Source organism: Podarcis erhardii (assembly GCF_964252035.2).
Source record: "Podarcis erhardii genome assembly, chromosome: 4".
In the NCBI taxonomy this organism is placed as follows: domain Eukaryota; kingdom Metazoa; phylum Chordata; class Lepidosauria; order Squamata; family Lacertidae; genus Podarcis; species Podarcis erhardii.
The window spans coordinates 1,992,652-2,007,551 of NC_138508.1; the positions used below are offsets into that span (position 1 = coordinate 1,992,652).

General features: G+C 46.0%; 1 protein-coding gene and 1 long non-coding RNA gene across 2 annotated transcripts in view; both read right to left on the bottom strand.

Moving 5' to 3' along the window:
• LOC309341326 overlaps positions 1-14,900 on the bottom strand; it is a 223,062-nt gene that overhangs the window by 147,689 nt on the left and 60,473 nt on the right. The window lies entirely within an intron of this gene.
• Positions 176-12,790, bottom strand: LOC309340587 (uncharacterized protein). Its single transcript, XM_081859474.1, has 3 exons — positions 11,817-12,790; positions 3,207-3,219; positions 176-1,541 (listed from the first exon to the last, which is right to left on the bottom strand). Exons 1-3 carry the CDS (start codon positions 12,765-12,767, stop codon positions 541-543), a joined length of 1,965 nt encoding a protein of 654 aa, XP_081715600.1. The 5' UTR covers positions 12,768-12,790; the 3' UTR covers positions 176-540.

Consider the following 14,900-nt stretch of genomic DNA (forward strand, 5'->3'; position numbering starts at 1 on the left):
CATTGGTGCCTCTGATTGTGCAAGCAGAGCAGAGCCATTGATAGCCCTCTCCTCCGTGAATTTGTTTAATCCCCTTATACGTTGACGGTCATCACCTTGTGGGCATGAGTTCCACAATTTAACTTTACGCAAAAAAAAAAAGTCATTTCTTTTATCTGCCATGAATCTTCCAGCATTCAGCTTTATTAGGTCTCCATCATGTTAGGTGAGAGGGAGAAAAACGTTTCTCTATCCATTTTCTCCATGCCACATATAATTTTATCATGGCACCTCTTCATTTTCGTAAACTCACAAAAGTCACAAAAGTTGCTACATTTCCTTGTTGGGGAGTCATTTCACCCCTTGATCATTTCGGTTGCCCTTGTCTGAACTTTCCCCAGCTCTATGAAACTGAGAGCAGAGAGCCAGGTAGGAATTGCGCCATAGCTTCTCACCCAATTTCTCAGCAGCCCACCTTCCTTCTCTCATGAAGGAGGGTCTCCATATCTCAGGCAACCTCCCGCAAAGGTTCAGGGGGGCTGATGCACCAAGCGCTGCCTTCTAGCAGCACCTCCACCTCCCTGTCCGCGAGAAAACGTGGGTGACTCGCTCCCGTATCTGCCTCGTTCTCACCCCATAGACGATGGGGTTGAGCATGGGGGGCACGATGACGTAGAGGTTGGCTAGCAGGATGTGGATGCAGCTGGGGATGTTGTGGCCAAAGCGGTGGGTGAGGAAGGAGAAGAAGGCAGGCATGTAGAACATCAGGATGATGCAGATGTGGGAGCCGCAGGTGCGGAGAGCCTTGAGGCGGGCCTCCTTGGAGGAGAGCTGGAAGACGGCCCTGAGGATCAAGCCGTACGACAAGGCAATGAGCACCACGTCCACCCCTGAGGACAGGAGGGTCGTCGTGAAGCCGTACCAGATGTTGATGGTGATGTCTCCGCAGGCCAGGCGGGCAATGCCCATGTGTTCGCAGTAGGTATGCTGCATGGTGCTGTGGCCACAGTAGGGCAGCCTCTTGAGGAGGAAGATGGGTGGGGACATGATGCACAGCCCCCTGACCACGGCCGCCAGGGCCACCTTCCCAATCACCGACGGGGTCAGGATGGCCATGTAGCGCAGAGGATCGCAGATGGCAACGTAGCGGTCAAAGGCCATGGCCAGCAAGATGGTGGACTCCGCGATGAAGCTGAAGTGGGTGAAGAACATCTGGGCAATGCAGGCGTCGAAGGAGATCTTCCTGGAGCCGAACCAGAAGATGGCCAGCATCTCGGGCACAGTGACCGTGGACAGCAGGAGGTCCGACACAGAGAGCATGGCCAGGAAGAGGCACATGGGCTGGCGAAGGCTGTGGTCCGTGGCAATGAGGAAGAGGAGGAACGAGTTCCCCAGGAGGGCCACGACGTACATGAGGCAGAAGGGGACAGAAATCCACACGTGGGATTCCTCCATGCCAGGGATGCCAGTCAGGACAAACGTGACGGGGTCAAAGCTGCTGTCATTGAGAGCAGCCATGATGATGGGAGGCGAAAGGTCTTCTCCACTGGTGTCTCCTGCTCCTAGGGAGAGAGAAAGAGAGAAAGATTACAAAATCAATAGCCTCCAGGACCACATCAAGGAAGTAATAGTAGCACTGGAGTGTAAGCAGGAACAGAGGGAAGAAGAAGCAGCACTTTGAAGGGGGGGGTGTATAATGCAAATCTTTGTGTTAAATTTGAATGAATTTGTTGTGAATTTCTTAACAAAATTGGAATACTAATAAAAATTATTTGGTAAAAAAAAAAAGGTAACAGCACCCCTGTATTCTGCCTTGGTGAGCCCCACCTGGACTCTGGTGTCCAGTTCTGGGCACCCCAGTTTCAGAAGGACATTTTCAAGCTGTGCAGAGAAGGGCAACCAAGATGATCCAGGGTCTGGAGACCAAGCCTTATGAGGAACATTTCAGGGAGTTGGAGATGTTTAGCCTGGAAAAAAAGGAGAGTGAGAGGTGATGTGATAGCCATCTTCAAATATCTGAAGGGCTATCACATGGAAGATGAAGCAAGCTTGGCTTTTTGCTGTTCTGGAGGGCAGGACCCAAACTAATGGGTCTAAATGACAAGGAAGGAGATTCTGGCTAAACATTTGGAAGAACTTTTTGACTGTAAAAGCCTATTGGCGGTGGAATGGGCCCCCTTGGGAGGTTGTGGAGTCTCATTCTTTGGTGGCTTTTAAGGTCCGTATAGTTAAAGCTCTGGTTTTCCCAGTAGTGATGTATGGAAGTGAGAGCTAGACCATAAAGAAGGCTGATCACCGAAGAATGGATGCTTTTGAATTCTGGTGCTGGAGGAGACTCTTGAGAGTCCCATGGACTGCAAGAAGATCAAACATATCCATTCTTCAGGAAATCAGCCCTGAGTGCTCACTGGAAGGACAGATCGTGAAGCTGAGGCTCCAATACTTTGGCCACCTCATGAGAAGAGAAGACTCCATGGAAAAGACCCTGATGTTGGGAAAGATGGAGGGCACAAGGAGAAGGGGATGACAGAGGACGAGATGGTTGGACAGTGTTCCCGAAGCTACCAGCATGAGTCTGACCAAACTGCAGGAGGCAGTGGAAGACAGAAGTGCCTGGCGTGCTCTGGTCCAGGGGGTCACGAAGAGTTGGACACGGCTAAACCACTAAACAACAACAACAAAGCAGAGGTTGGATGGTCAGCCTCATTGCAGGGGGTTGAACTAAATGACCCTTGGTGTCCCTTTCAACCCTACAATTCTATGATTCTGTTACTCTCTTTCAGCAAGCTGAATTGGTACATCTGTGGAAAGCCAGTATGCAGAGTTCCCTGATCCTGATTGTCCAGAGCTACAACAAGGGTTTGTTTGATAGCTGCCAGCGTTGGTCTCGCCTTTGACCTTTTCACACCTTTTCTGGGCTCTCTTGGTGCTTGGCACTTCCCCATCGGCTGCTTCTGGCCCCAGTGATAGACACAGACACAGCCTGTTGTTACAGCAGGAAGCAGAGGCAGCCCTTGGGCAAGCCTTTTGGAAGGGAAGGAGGGAGGGAGGGAGGGAGGAGGGAGGGAGGGATGTCCAGAAATTAGAAACACAAGACGCATTTAGGTGTTCCGTTCCCTGCACAGCTTTTAAAAATGATTAACGAAATAATTATTTGGGTGCCCCAGGCTGTTCTAGACGTGTCCTGGAAACAGGGCAAAGGAACAAGTTCTGCACTCCCTGCCCACCTATCCCCAATCGCTGAGAGACACAAAGAATAAATCCTAGGAGCATTATAAGCCTCCCTGGGGGCCCCATGTTGTCGTCTTGGCCTGCTTCTCCGTGCGGCATCTAACTGGGTCTCTTTGGCCTGTTTCAGCTGCCAGACACCTCTGAGGTTCTCATGCAAGTAAGGCAAACTCTGCTTTCTCGGTGAATTCAGCCAGACTTGAGTCCAGTCCTTCACACTGCCCAGTGCCAGAAGGTGGCTTTGAATAGGTCCCCCCATAGCTCAGGATAAATCCCATAATAGCACATGACAAACAATGATGCTTTCATGGTCCTACATTCCATTCCCAGGGCCATGCACAGAACGGTCTCACAGAAGTTCGTTCCTGCCCTGAGTGTCCTCATCAGTTGGCAGCAGAGCCACAATGGGAAGGATCTCGGTGCCTCTGCACTGTCATTGCTCGGTGGGTGACCTTCACGGCCAAGTGGAGATCTGAACCCTGGTGTCCCAGGTCCCTGTCTCTCAGGGCCAAGCATTGTCTGCTCCCCATCTCAGGCCAGTCATCCTCTGTCCACCAAACATAGGAATGTAGGAAGCTGACTGATACAGAGTCAGCCTCTTGGTCCATCTAGCTCAGGGGAGTCCAACACACAGCCCAAGGGTCACAGGCGGCCCTCGAGGCCTTTCTGTGGCCCTCAACAACATTTGGTGCCTTTCCAAAACCGGTAAGCAAGGCACTGGGCTTTGGGAAGGAAATGTGAGAGCTCTGCCAGCGAACTGGGACCTCTGCCATGCCTGACAGAAAAACTAAGCCACATCCCTTCCCTTGCAGGGTTGCGGTGAGGATAGAACAAGCCCGAGGGGCAGCTGTTTAAGCACCTTGAGTTTTCTGGGCATGGAAGCAAAGCAACAAGCAGGACTTACTTTCAGGGCGGCTGCTCTTGAGTTCTCAGGGACTCTCCTTCGTGAGTGAAGGCCAGTTGAGCAGCAGGAGGTGAGGAAATGCCTTTGCTAGGAAGAGAACGGGCAGAAAAGCCCCACCACCTCTGGGGAAGGAAGTGGCACTGGTCTCAATGCTTCCGGACTGGGAATTCCATCACGGGGGGCGAGCTACAGGGAGCTCCCAGCTGCAGTGGGGTATCCAGGCTCCAAATTAAAGATTAACAGGACCTGTCTGAGCTCTTTCCTTCCTGCCTGCTGCTTTGGCATTCGCATGCCAAGGGATGGGAGTCCTCCGCATTGCCATGGAAACCTCTGCCCGCCCGCCCCCTCCCTTGCCCCTTCTCCCTAAGACTGCCAGCAGAGCCCTTTGCGATGGAGGGAGAGGGGAGAACTATCTGCTACCTGCTGCCAATGACTGGTGAAGGAGGCACAGCCTGCTTAGCAACTGGGAAAGGGGACGTCCAGGAAGGATACCTACATAAGAACGTAGGAGGAACCTAGGAGGCCAGTGGTTCATCTAGTCCAGTATCCTGTTCTCAAAGTAAGCAGGGTTGTCCCCCACCCCCGCTGGAACTCTGTTCCGGCCCCTCTCAGGTGGGTGCCATTGCCATTATAAGAGAACAAGGGAGAAGTTCATGGTGAGTTCCAGCAGCTCTTTTTCTGGGAAAATTGCACAGGCAGTAACCAATGAGTTGCCCCCAGTGGGATGCCCTCAGGCAGGATTCATTTTTTTTTTTTTTTTAATAATTTTTATTGATTTTACAACATAAACAAAAAACAAATAAACATAACACGACTTCCCCAAACCTCCCCTTCACTGCATCCATATTTTAAAATTTTTAGCAATTCTTCATCCCATTTTTATATTTAATTCTCTTTAAAGAAAAAATTCTATTTTATAAATTTCAATTTATAGCTGTAATTCTTTATATCCAATCCCTTGACATCTTAACATTCCGAAATTTTACAACAATTTTTAAGATAGATTTTAAATTTTTTCCAGTCCTCCTCCACTGTCTCTTTCCTCTGGTCACGGATTCTGCCGGTCATCTCTGCCAGTCCCATAAATTCAGTCACCTTGGTCTGCCATTCTTCCAGAGTAGGTAATTCTTTAGTCTTCCAATACTTCGCCAAAAGGATTCTTGCTGCTGTTGTTGCATACATAAAAAAGGTCCTATCTTTCTTTGGTACCAATTGGCCGACCATGCCCAGGAGAAAAGCCTCCGGTTTCTTTACAAATGTCCACTTAAGGATTTTCTTAATTTCATTATAGATCATTTCCCAGTAGGCCTTAATCTTTGGGCAGGTCCACCAAAGGTGATAAAAAGTTCCTTCACATTCATTACACTTCCAACAATTGTTATTGGGCAAATGATATATCTTTGCAAGCTTGACTGGGGTCATGTACCACCTATAGATCATTTTCATTATGTTCTCTTTCAGGGCACTGCATGCCGTAAATTTAATACCTGTGGTCCATAACTGCTCCCAGTCAGCAAACATAATATCATGACCAATATCCTGTGCCCACTTAATCATGGCTGATTTAACCGTTTCATCCTGTGTATTCCATTTTAGCAGCAGATTATACATTCTAGACAAATTCTTAGTATTGGGTTCTAGCAATTCTGTTTCTAACTTTGACCTCTCCTTCTGAAATCCTAGTTTTCTGTCCTGCTTAAAAGTTTCATTGATCTGGAAATAATGTAACCAATCTCGGACTTTAGGTTTCAATTTCTCAAAACTCTGTAGTTTCAACTTTTCACCATCATATTCTATAATTTCACAATATTTTGGCCAATCTGTATCCATGTTCAGTCTTTTTACCGCCTTGGCTTCCATTGGTGACAACCACCTGGGGGTTTTACTTTCAAGCAAATCTTTATATCGATTCCATACATTATACAATGCTTTCCTGACAATATGGTTTTTAAAGTTTCTATGTACCTTTACCTTATCATACCATAGATATGCATGCCAACCAAAACTGTTATCATAACCTTCCAGGTCCAGAATGTCTGTATTCTCAAGAAGTAGCCATGGTTTCAGCCAGCAAAAAGCTGCTGCTTCATAATAAAGTTTTAAGTCCGGCAGGGCAAAGCCCCCTCTATCCTTTGCATCAGTCAAAATCTTAAATTTTATTCTGGGTTTTTTGCCCTGCCAGACAAATTTAGATATGTCTTTCTGCCACTTCTTGAAACAGTCCATCTTATCTAGAATTTGCAATGTCTGGAACAGAAACAACAATCTCGGCAATACATTCATCTTGATAACAGCAATTCGGCCTAACAAGGAAAGTCTCAATCTTGACCATATATCGAAATCTTTCTTCACTTCAGCCCAGCATTTCTCATAATTGTTTTTAAATAGGTTCACATTCTTAGATGTTAAATTCACCCCCAGATATTTTACCTTTTTAGTAATTTCCAAACCAGTTTCTCTTTGAAAACTATCTTTTTCCCCCACCGTAAGATTTTTTTCCAGCACCTTTGTCTTATGTTTATTTAATTTAAATCCTGCTACCTGACCAAATATTTCAATAAGTTCCAGAACTCTTTTTGTACTGGTTTCTGGCTGTTGTAGTGTCAAGACTAGATCATCTGCAAATGCTCTTAACTTATAATGTTTAGTTCCGACCTGTATATCTTTAACCAGCTGGTCTCTTCTAATCATATTTAGGAAAACCTCCAGTACCGATATAAACAATAGAGGGGAAATTGGGCATCCCTGTCGTGTCCCTTTCTCTATTGGAATTTCGTCCATAACCATACCATTTACAATTAGTTTGGCCTTTTGTTCAGAGTAAATTGCACTTATACCATTTTCAAAGTTCTTGCCTACCCCCATCCCTTGGAGATTCCTCTTCATAAAACTCCAACAAATGTTGTCAAAGGCTTTCTCTGCATCCACAAAAATCAAAACAGCTTTTCTATTTATGTCAGTTTCCAGAAGTTCTAAAATGTCTATAATATTCCTCACATTGTCTGACAATTGCCTGCCTGGTAGAAAGCCAGTTTGGTCCCTGTGAATCTCCTCTAACAAAACTTTTTTGAATCTTTTTGCTAAAATGTCTGCAAAGATTTTATAATCCACATTCAAGAGTGATATAGGGCGGTAATTCTTAACTTGATGTTTCTCAGTTTCTGTCTTCGGTATAAGTGAGATGAATGCTTCCTTCCACGATTCGGGAGCCTTTTTCCCTTCCAAAATTTGATTGCAAACTTCTTTCAATGGTTGTATTAACCAATCCTTCAGTACTTTATAGTATCTCGCGGTTAGTCCATCTGGTCCTGGTGATTTTCCCAGCTGCATATCCTGAATGGCGCTCTCTATTTCTTGATCTGTAATTTTCTCATTCAAACTCCTTCTATTATTTTCAGAGATTTTTGGTAAGCCGTATTTTCCAATAAATTCTTCTATCTCCTGTTCGTTTTTTGGCCCTTGTTTGTATAATTTCTTGAAGAAACTTTGAAAACAATTGCTTATCTCATTTGGTTTATTAATAGACTTCCCATCTACTTCGAGTGATGTCACTGTATTCAATTTTTGCCTCTTTTTCAATTGCCAAGACAGTAGCTTCCCACATTTATCTGCGGACTCAAAAGTCTTTTGTCTCATTTGTTTAATTTTCCATTCTATTTCCTGATTCATCAATTCCATATATTGTGTTTGATAGAATTTTATTTCTCTTAATATCTCTTGAGATTTAGGCTTAGATCTCAATTTCTTCTCCCCTTCTTTTATTAGATTCCAAATTTTCTCTTTCTTCTCATTCTTTTTTTTCCTCTTTATTGAATTCTGTTGTATTAGGAAGCCACGCATCACGGCTTTACTTGCATCCCAAATAACTCTTTTTTCGGTGTCTGATCTCATGTTAATCTCGAAGTAGTCTTTAAGCGTTTTTTGGGCCTTTTTGCAGATTTCCTCATCTCCAAAGAGGGTGTCATTCATTCTCCATCTAAAGGTTCCAGCTGTTGTCAGTTTCATTTCCATCTTGACAGCATTGTGGTCAGAACAGGTCTTTGGGCAGATTTCTATTTTTTTAACTTTTGATGCCAGATTACTAGAAGTCCATATTTGATCAATTCTAGTCCATGTCATTTTTGCTTCAGAGAAGAAGGTCCCCTCCCTTTCCAGAGGGTTCCTAGTTCTCCAAATGTCAATCAGATCCATAGTGTCAGTCAGTTCAAAGAATGTCTTTGGTAGTCTTCCATCATTAGATATTGTTTGTCTTTGGGCCTTGTCCATGTTTGTGGAGACGACTCCATTCATATCACCCATCATTATAATTTTAAAGTCCAAAAAGTCCATTAAAATCTCGTGCAACTTCTTGAAGAATTCAGCCTTCCCCTCATTTGGTGCATAAACTCCAACAATCAAAATCTTTTCTCCATAAATTTGAATTTCCACTGCCAGGTATCTTCCTTGGTCATCCTTAAAGATCAATTTTGGTTCAAATTTTTCCTTGACATAGATCACAACTCCTCTTTTCTTAACTCTATCTGATGAAATAAATTCTTGTCCTAATCTCTTATTTGTTAAAAGTTTTCTATGTATCCTGGCAATGTGAGTTTCTTGTAGACAGATTACATCTAGATGTTCCTTCTTTAATAGATGAAATACTTGGCCCCTTTTTCGAGGGTGGTTCAAACCATTACAGTTCCAGCTGAAGAGTTGCAGAGACATTTTTGCTACTGGGTAGCTCTTCCACCGACTGCACCAAGTTGTTGTTCCTCCTCGGTCGGTGCTCGGTTCAGTCCAAATGATAGATTTGAGATATCCGGTACTTCCCCCTCACTAACAGTTCCTTTCTGAAGATCCTCTTGATTTCTTTCCAAAAAGAGTTCTTTATCCTGGTTTGTTTTTATTTTAATTTTCTTCCCTTTAAAGTTAAAGGACAGCCCTTGTGGAAATTCCCACCTGAATGGGATATTATTCTGTTTAAGTAGATCAACTAATTCTTTAAATTGAGATCTAACCTCCAAAAAATATTTAGGAATATCCTTGAAAATCTGGATCTGAGAATTTTTAATGACCAAGGCCTTCTGGAAGTGTAGGTTCAGTATTTTATCTCTTTGTTCCTTTGATCCCAGGGTAATTAAACAGTCTCTTGGCTTCTTCCCTTGCTTTCTGCCAATCCGAAAGGCTGAGATTATCACAAATTCATCTTCTTCTCCATCTAACTCATCATTCCAAAAGTCTTGAAATTTATCTGTGAGGAATTCCCCAAGCTTGTCCTCTTCCTCTTCTGGAACCAGTCTTAATTTCAGGTTCTTGCTTTTCCTTTCCAGTTCTAGTAAGGCTAATGCTGTATCATGTTCATGTACTTTTTTTGCAATAGGCGCAAATTTTCCTTTGGTTTCTTCGGCTGTAGACCTAGCACTCTCAGCTATTCTCCTTGTTTCCGTAGACTCTTGAACCAAACGGTTTATAGAATCTGTATTAGATGAGATTGTTGTTGTGTTCAGGTCTAGTCTTGTTGTCAACTCCGTCAGTTTCTTAGAGTTCTCTGTAGACTGTTTAGTAAGTTCTGCAGATTGCTTGGTGAGTACTTCTAATGACTGATTTATTTTGAGCAGAGCCTGTGTCATTGACTCCATTGATGCTGCTGTTATTTTTTCTTGTGCAGCTGCTGCTCCTGATAAAGAGCCTCTTTTTTGAGCTTGTTTTTGAGCCTGCTTTGTTTTACTTCTTGTTGAAATCTCTTCTGGCGGGTTGCTCATAACTCAAGGTCATTCACACGGGAAAGTTGCAAGTGGAAAATCCCGCTGGATACACCGTAATACAGCTAAAGCCCTCTAGAGGAGGAAATTGTAACCATCCAAAGGCACCCACAACAAAGAAACAGAAAGTCCAAAGGCAAAAGTCCCACTAAGAGTCTTTAATTTGTAGCACTTTACTGTTAAAATTGTAATCCACCAAAGTCCCGTTAATATGTTTCAAATAAGTCTTATTTTGTAGCCACTGTCTTTTGACAGCTCACTTGACAGTTCCTTTTTCAGGCGTTCGCTGCTCCGGCAGCCTGACCAGAAGTGTCAGCAGCAGAGGTTTTTTATTCCTTATCCCTTTCTTTTGCAGGTTAAATTAATTCTGTTTCCTCCCCCCCTTCTCCTGCACTACAGGGGGGAGATCCTTTCGATGTCTGGTTTAATAAGAGTTAAAAGGAAAGTCCGTTTAAGCACAGCTCAGTCTTTTCATTGCTCCGTTAATCATGCAGATCCGGGAGGCTGACTTCCTTAATTTTTGCCTTCCCGTTTTCAGCCAAATCTTCTAAATTTTTAAGTCCCGTTTTAATTTTGCGTTCTTACTCACGGGTATTGTTGTTGCCAATCTTTAGTTTCAGAAAGGAATCGGCGCTCTCCGTTAATGGCGACGCGGCTTCACTCCGTAAGCTGGGTAGCGATCCTCAGCACCGCGCTCACCCCGATGCCGCTCCGGAGCCTTTAAAAAGGCTCTTTTACGATCCTCAGGCAGGATTCAAGAGATCTCTCCCTTCCTGCGTTTTCCAGCAACTGGCGTTCAGAAGCATCGCTGCCTCCAACCATCAAAAACTCTTTCCACCTCCATGAATTTTGAAATGTGGTTGTGAAGAAGAGCAGAGGTCGGAGAGAGAGAGAGAGAGAGAGAGAGAGAGAGCGCGCGCGCGCAGGGAGAGTTATTGGCATGGGGTGATGTCAGGGTCATGCACTGCCTTTGAGGGGCTCTGAGTCCCTGCAGGTCCTGAATTTTCTGGGACGTGCCCCTTCATCATTGCCCAGGGAGCTTCTCTTGAGTGCCACCTGTGTCTGCAGAACAGACACCATTCTGAGCATAGGACTTGGGGGTCAGCAAACTTTTTCATCAGGGGGCCGGTCCACTGTCCCTCAGACCTTGTGGGGGGCAGACTATATTTTGGGGGAGGAGGAAGGAAGGAATTCCTATGCCCCACAAATAACCCAGAGATGCGTTTTAAATAAAAGCACACATTATACTCATGTAAAAACACGCTGGTTCCCGGACCATGCACGGGCCGGATTCAGAAGGCGATTGGGCTGGATCCGGCCCCCGGGCCTTAGTTTGCCTACCCATGGCATAGGATATACAGTGTGGCGAACAGAGGTATTAGAAAAATGATCTCATAAGACCAAGGGGACAAGAGGACAAAAGGACCACGACCATTTTCATGCTATTGGGCATGATTTTATTGTACAAACGAATAATGAAGCACACAGATGCACCTTCAGCATATACTATGGTCTGGCTTGTATGAATGCGTCTTATCATCATCCTAATTTTTGACCCATTACAATCTGACTCCTGCGGAGAAACAATTAGTAATGAAATAGCTGCAATAGTAAGAGGAAACCAGTGGGTTATAATTTATCCAATTTAGATCTGAAGCGGGTTTCATGTATATGCAAAAATTCCTCTATAATATCCCATTATCCTGCATTTTGTTGATTTTTTAATGTTGATATACCTTTTGCATTTTAAGCTGTCTTTCTATTGACAATTGCACCAAAAATTCAGCAAAACCCCCCATTGTAATAAAAAGGATGTTGTGGTTTGTTGATACTGCAGATTGAGCAACATCCCAATTAAATTTAATTTCATTTATTTTATAAAATTTACACAGTGCTTAATTGTAAACAACAACAGGCAAAAATAAAATAAAATAAAACAATTGAACGCGTGCCTGGAATCCTCAGCGCCACTTCCCAGGCCGCCAGAGCAGCTGAACCAGGCACTCGCGGATCTGCTTGGTTTTCACCCCATAGACAATGGGGTTCAGCATAGGGGGCACAGTGACAAAGACGTTGGCCAGCAGGATGTGAGCAGGGCGAGGGATGCTGTTGGCTGCAAACCTGTACGCGAAGATGGAGAAGAAGGCTGGGACATAAAACATCAGGATGACACAGACATGGGAGCCACAGGTGCCCAGGGCTTTGGCCCGGGCGTCCCTGGACGGGAGGCGGAAGACGGCACGGAGGATCAAAGCGTACGAAACAGCGATCAAAACCGTGTCGACCCCCGTGGTCAAGAGAGCCACGGTCAGTCCATACCAGATGTTGAGCGTGATGTCGGCGCAGGCCAGCCTAACGATGCCCATGTGCTCACAGAAGGTGTGGGAAATGACGTTGCGGCCACAGAAGGGCAGCCGCAGTAGGAGGAAGGTCAAGGAGGCCATCAGGCAGAAGGCCCTCACCACCGCAGCCACCAAGATCCTCACGATCCACAAGGGCGTCAGCACAGTGGCGTAGCGCAGCGGGTCGCAGATGGCAACGTACCGGTCGTACGCCATTGCCAGGAGAATGGCTGACTCGGCTACGAAAAGGAAGTGGATGATGAACATCTGGGTGACGCAGGACCCAAAGGCGATCTCCCGGGCGTGGAACCAGAAGATGCCGAGGGTCTTGGGCATGGTGGTGGTGCACAGTGTCACGTCGGCCACGGCCAGCATGGCCAGGAAGAGGAACATGGGCTCGTGGAGGCTGCGCTCCTTGGCGATGACGAAGAGGAGGAGGCCGTTGCCCAGGAGAGCAAGGAGATACATGAAGCAGAAGGGAATGGAGATCCACATCTGAGATTCCTCCAGGCCTTCCACGCCAACCAGGATGCACTTGGCGATGGTGAAGCTGGAGCGATTGACAGCTGCCATGGCGGGGAGATGTTTCTCTCTTGATGGCCCTGTGAAAATGGAAGGAAGTGCAAGCATCAGCCAGGTGAGCAGGCATTGCCTCCCCCTGCCCAGCATCAGCCAGCGCATGATCTGTAGACACACATTCACACGCTTCCACCCAGGTCCTCGCACTATTGAGCTGTGAGTTGGCTGAGGTACATTGGGAGGTCTGAGGCAGAGGAGACTGCAGAATGCCCCCTTGCTCAACCTTCCATTAGCTGCCATGTGTGGGATGTGACATAAGCAGTCAAATACAACATTTCCTGTTTGCCTAGAGTAGACTCACGGGGGGGGGATGTTGCTCCAGCCAGGAGGACTTCCTGTTACACCTGGTCTGGAGCATCCTTCCTTTGCATGTGACCAGGTAGGTGGACCTGACCCTTCCAGACCCCACAAACTTCCATCATGTTGCCTCTTCCTCGTATTTGCTCTAAACTAAAAATCCTCCTGCAACCTTTCCAAATATGGGAAGTTGTTGCCACATCTCCCGGATCATTTTCTTCACCCCTTTCTGGACCATTTCCAACTTTGCAACCTCGTTCTCGAGGGGAGGCGTCCGGATCTGTACACCCTACCGCCTTGCAAAGTAAATTCATAAAATGGCATTACAATAGCCTCCCCTTTATTTCCAACCCCTTTCCTTTGATCCAGTCACTTTGTTTGGATAAGAAACAGATGAGAAGTGCACTTACGGCAAGTGCAGAACCCAAAGAAAAACAATATAAACTCTACCAGTTCCTTGGTGCAGATGGCCTACAGAGTTGACCCAGGAAAGCTCTGGGTGAGGCTGGGCTTTTCCTGTTCTTCATAGCCTCTCTGCTTACACAGAGGAGACTGGACAGCTGGCAGACAGTCTTCATGAGCCCAAACTCCTGAGGTCCAGCTAAACGGACAGCATCTGTGTTATCTCCCGCTTGGACTACTGCAGTGCGCTCTACGTGGGGCTACCTTTGAAGGTGACCTAGAAACTACAATTAATCCAGAATGCGGCAGCTAGACTGGTGACTGGGAGCGGCCGCCGAGACCACATAACACTGGTCTTGAAAGACCTACATTTGCTCCCAGTACGTTTCTGGGCACAATTCAAAGTGCTGGTGCTGACCTTTAAAGCCCTAAACGGCCTCGGCCCAGTATATCTGAAGGAGCGTCTCCACCCCCATTGTTCTGCCCGGACACTGAGGTCCAGCTCCAAGGGGCTTCTGATGGTTCCCTCGCTGTGAGAAGCCAAGTTACAGAGAACCAGGCAGAGGGCCTTCTCGGTGGTGGTGCCCGCCCTGTGGAACGCCCTCCCATCAGACGTCAAGGCAATAAACAACTATTTTACTTTTAAAAGACAACTGAAGGCAGCCCTGTTTAGGGAAACTTTTAATGTCTGATGTTGTATTGTTTTTAATATTCGGTTGGAAGCCGCCCAGAGTGGCTGGGGAAACCCAGCCAGATGTGCGGGGTATTATTATTATTATTATTATTATTATTATTATTATTATTATTATATAAGAGGAATCTGCTGGATCACCTTGTCCAGCCTCCTGTTCTCACAGTGGCCAACCAGATGCTCCAACGGGGAAGCAGGACCTGAGCACAAGAACAGCTCTCCCTTCCTGGGGTATCCAGCAACTGGCACTCAGGAGCATTGCTGCTTCTGAGGGTGCCTAAGAGCCATTTATAGCCCTCACCTCCTCCATGAATTTGCCTAATCTTCTTTTAAGGCCATCTAGGCAGGAGGCCATCACTACCTCTTGTGAGAGGGAGATAAGAAGGAATTTCTCTTATCTGTCCTGAATCTTCACCATCTTCTATCCTGCCAATGCCCGTCCACTGGGATTATTTCCCTGCTTGCTCTTGCCAGGCGGTTCTGTCATTCCCCTTACCTCAGTCACCAAAAAGGTTGTGCAATGTCTTCCTGCTTTTAGCAAGCATAAGGCAATAAACAGTCCGAACCGGGACTTTGCAGCCCTGATGGAAGATAGACCTCAAAGCGGCTTCTCCAGAGCACTTCATGAGAAGGCAGCCACTGAAGGTCAGCAAACGGTGGAAATTTATATGTCTTCTTCCTCCTCCCTACCTCAGAGTCCCAGGAGAGGACCTGCAGACAGCAGAAGTCCAGAGGGA

Coding starts and splice junctions, on each gene's coding strand:
- LOC309340587 (XM_081859474.1), bottom strand. CDS start 12,767: ATGGCAGCTGTCAATCGCTCCAGCTTCACCATCGCCAAGTGCATCCTG.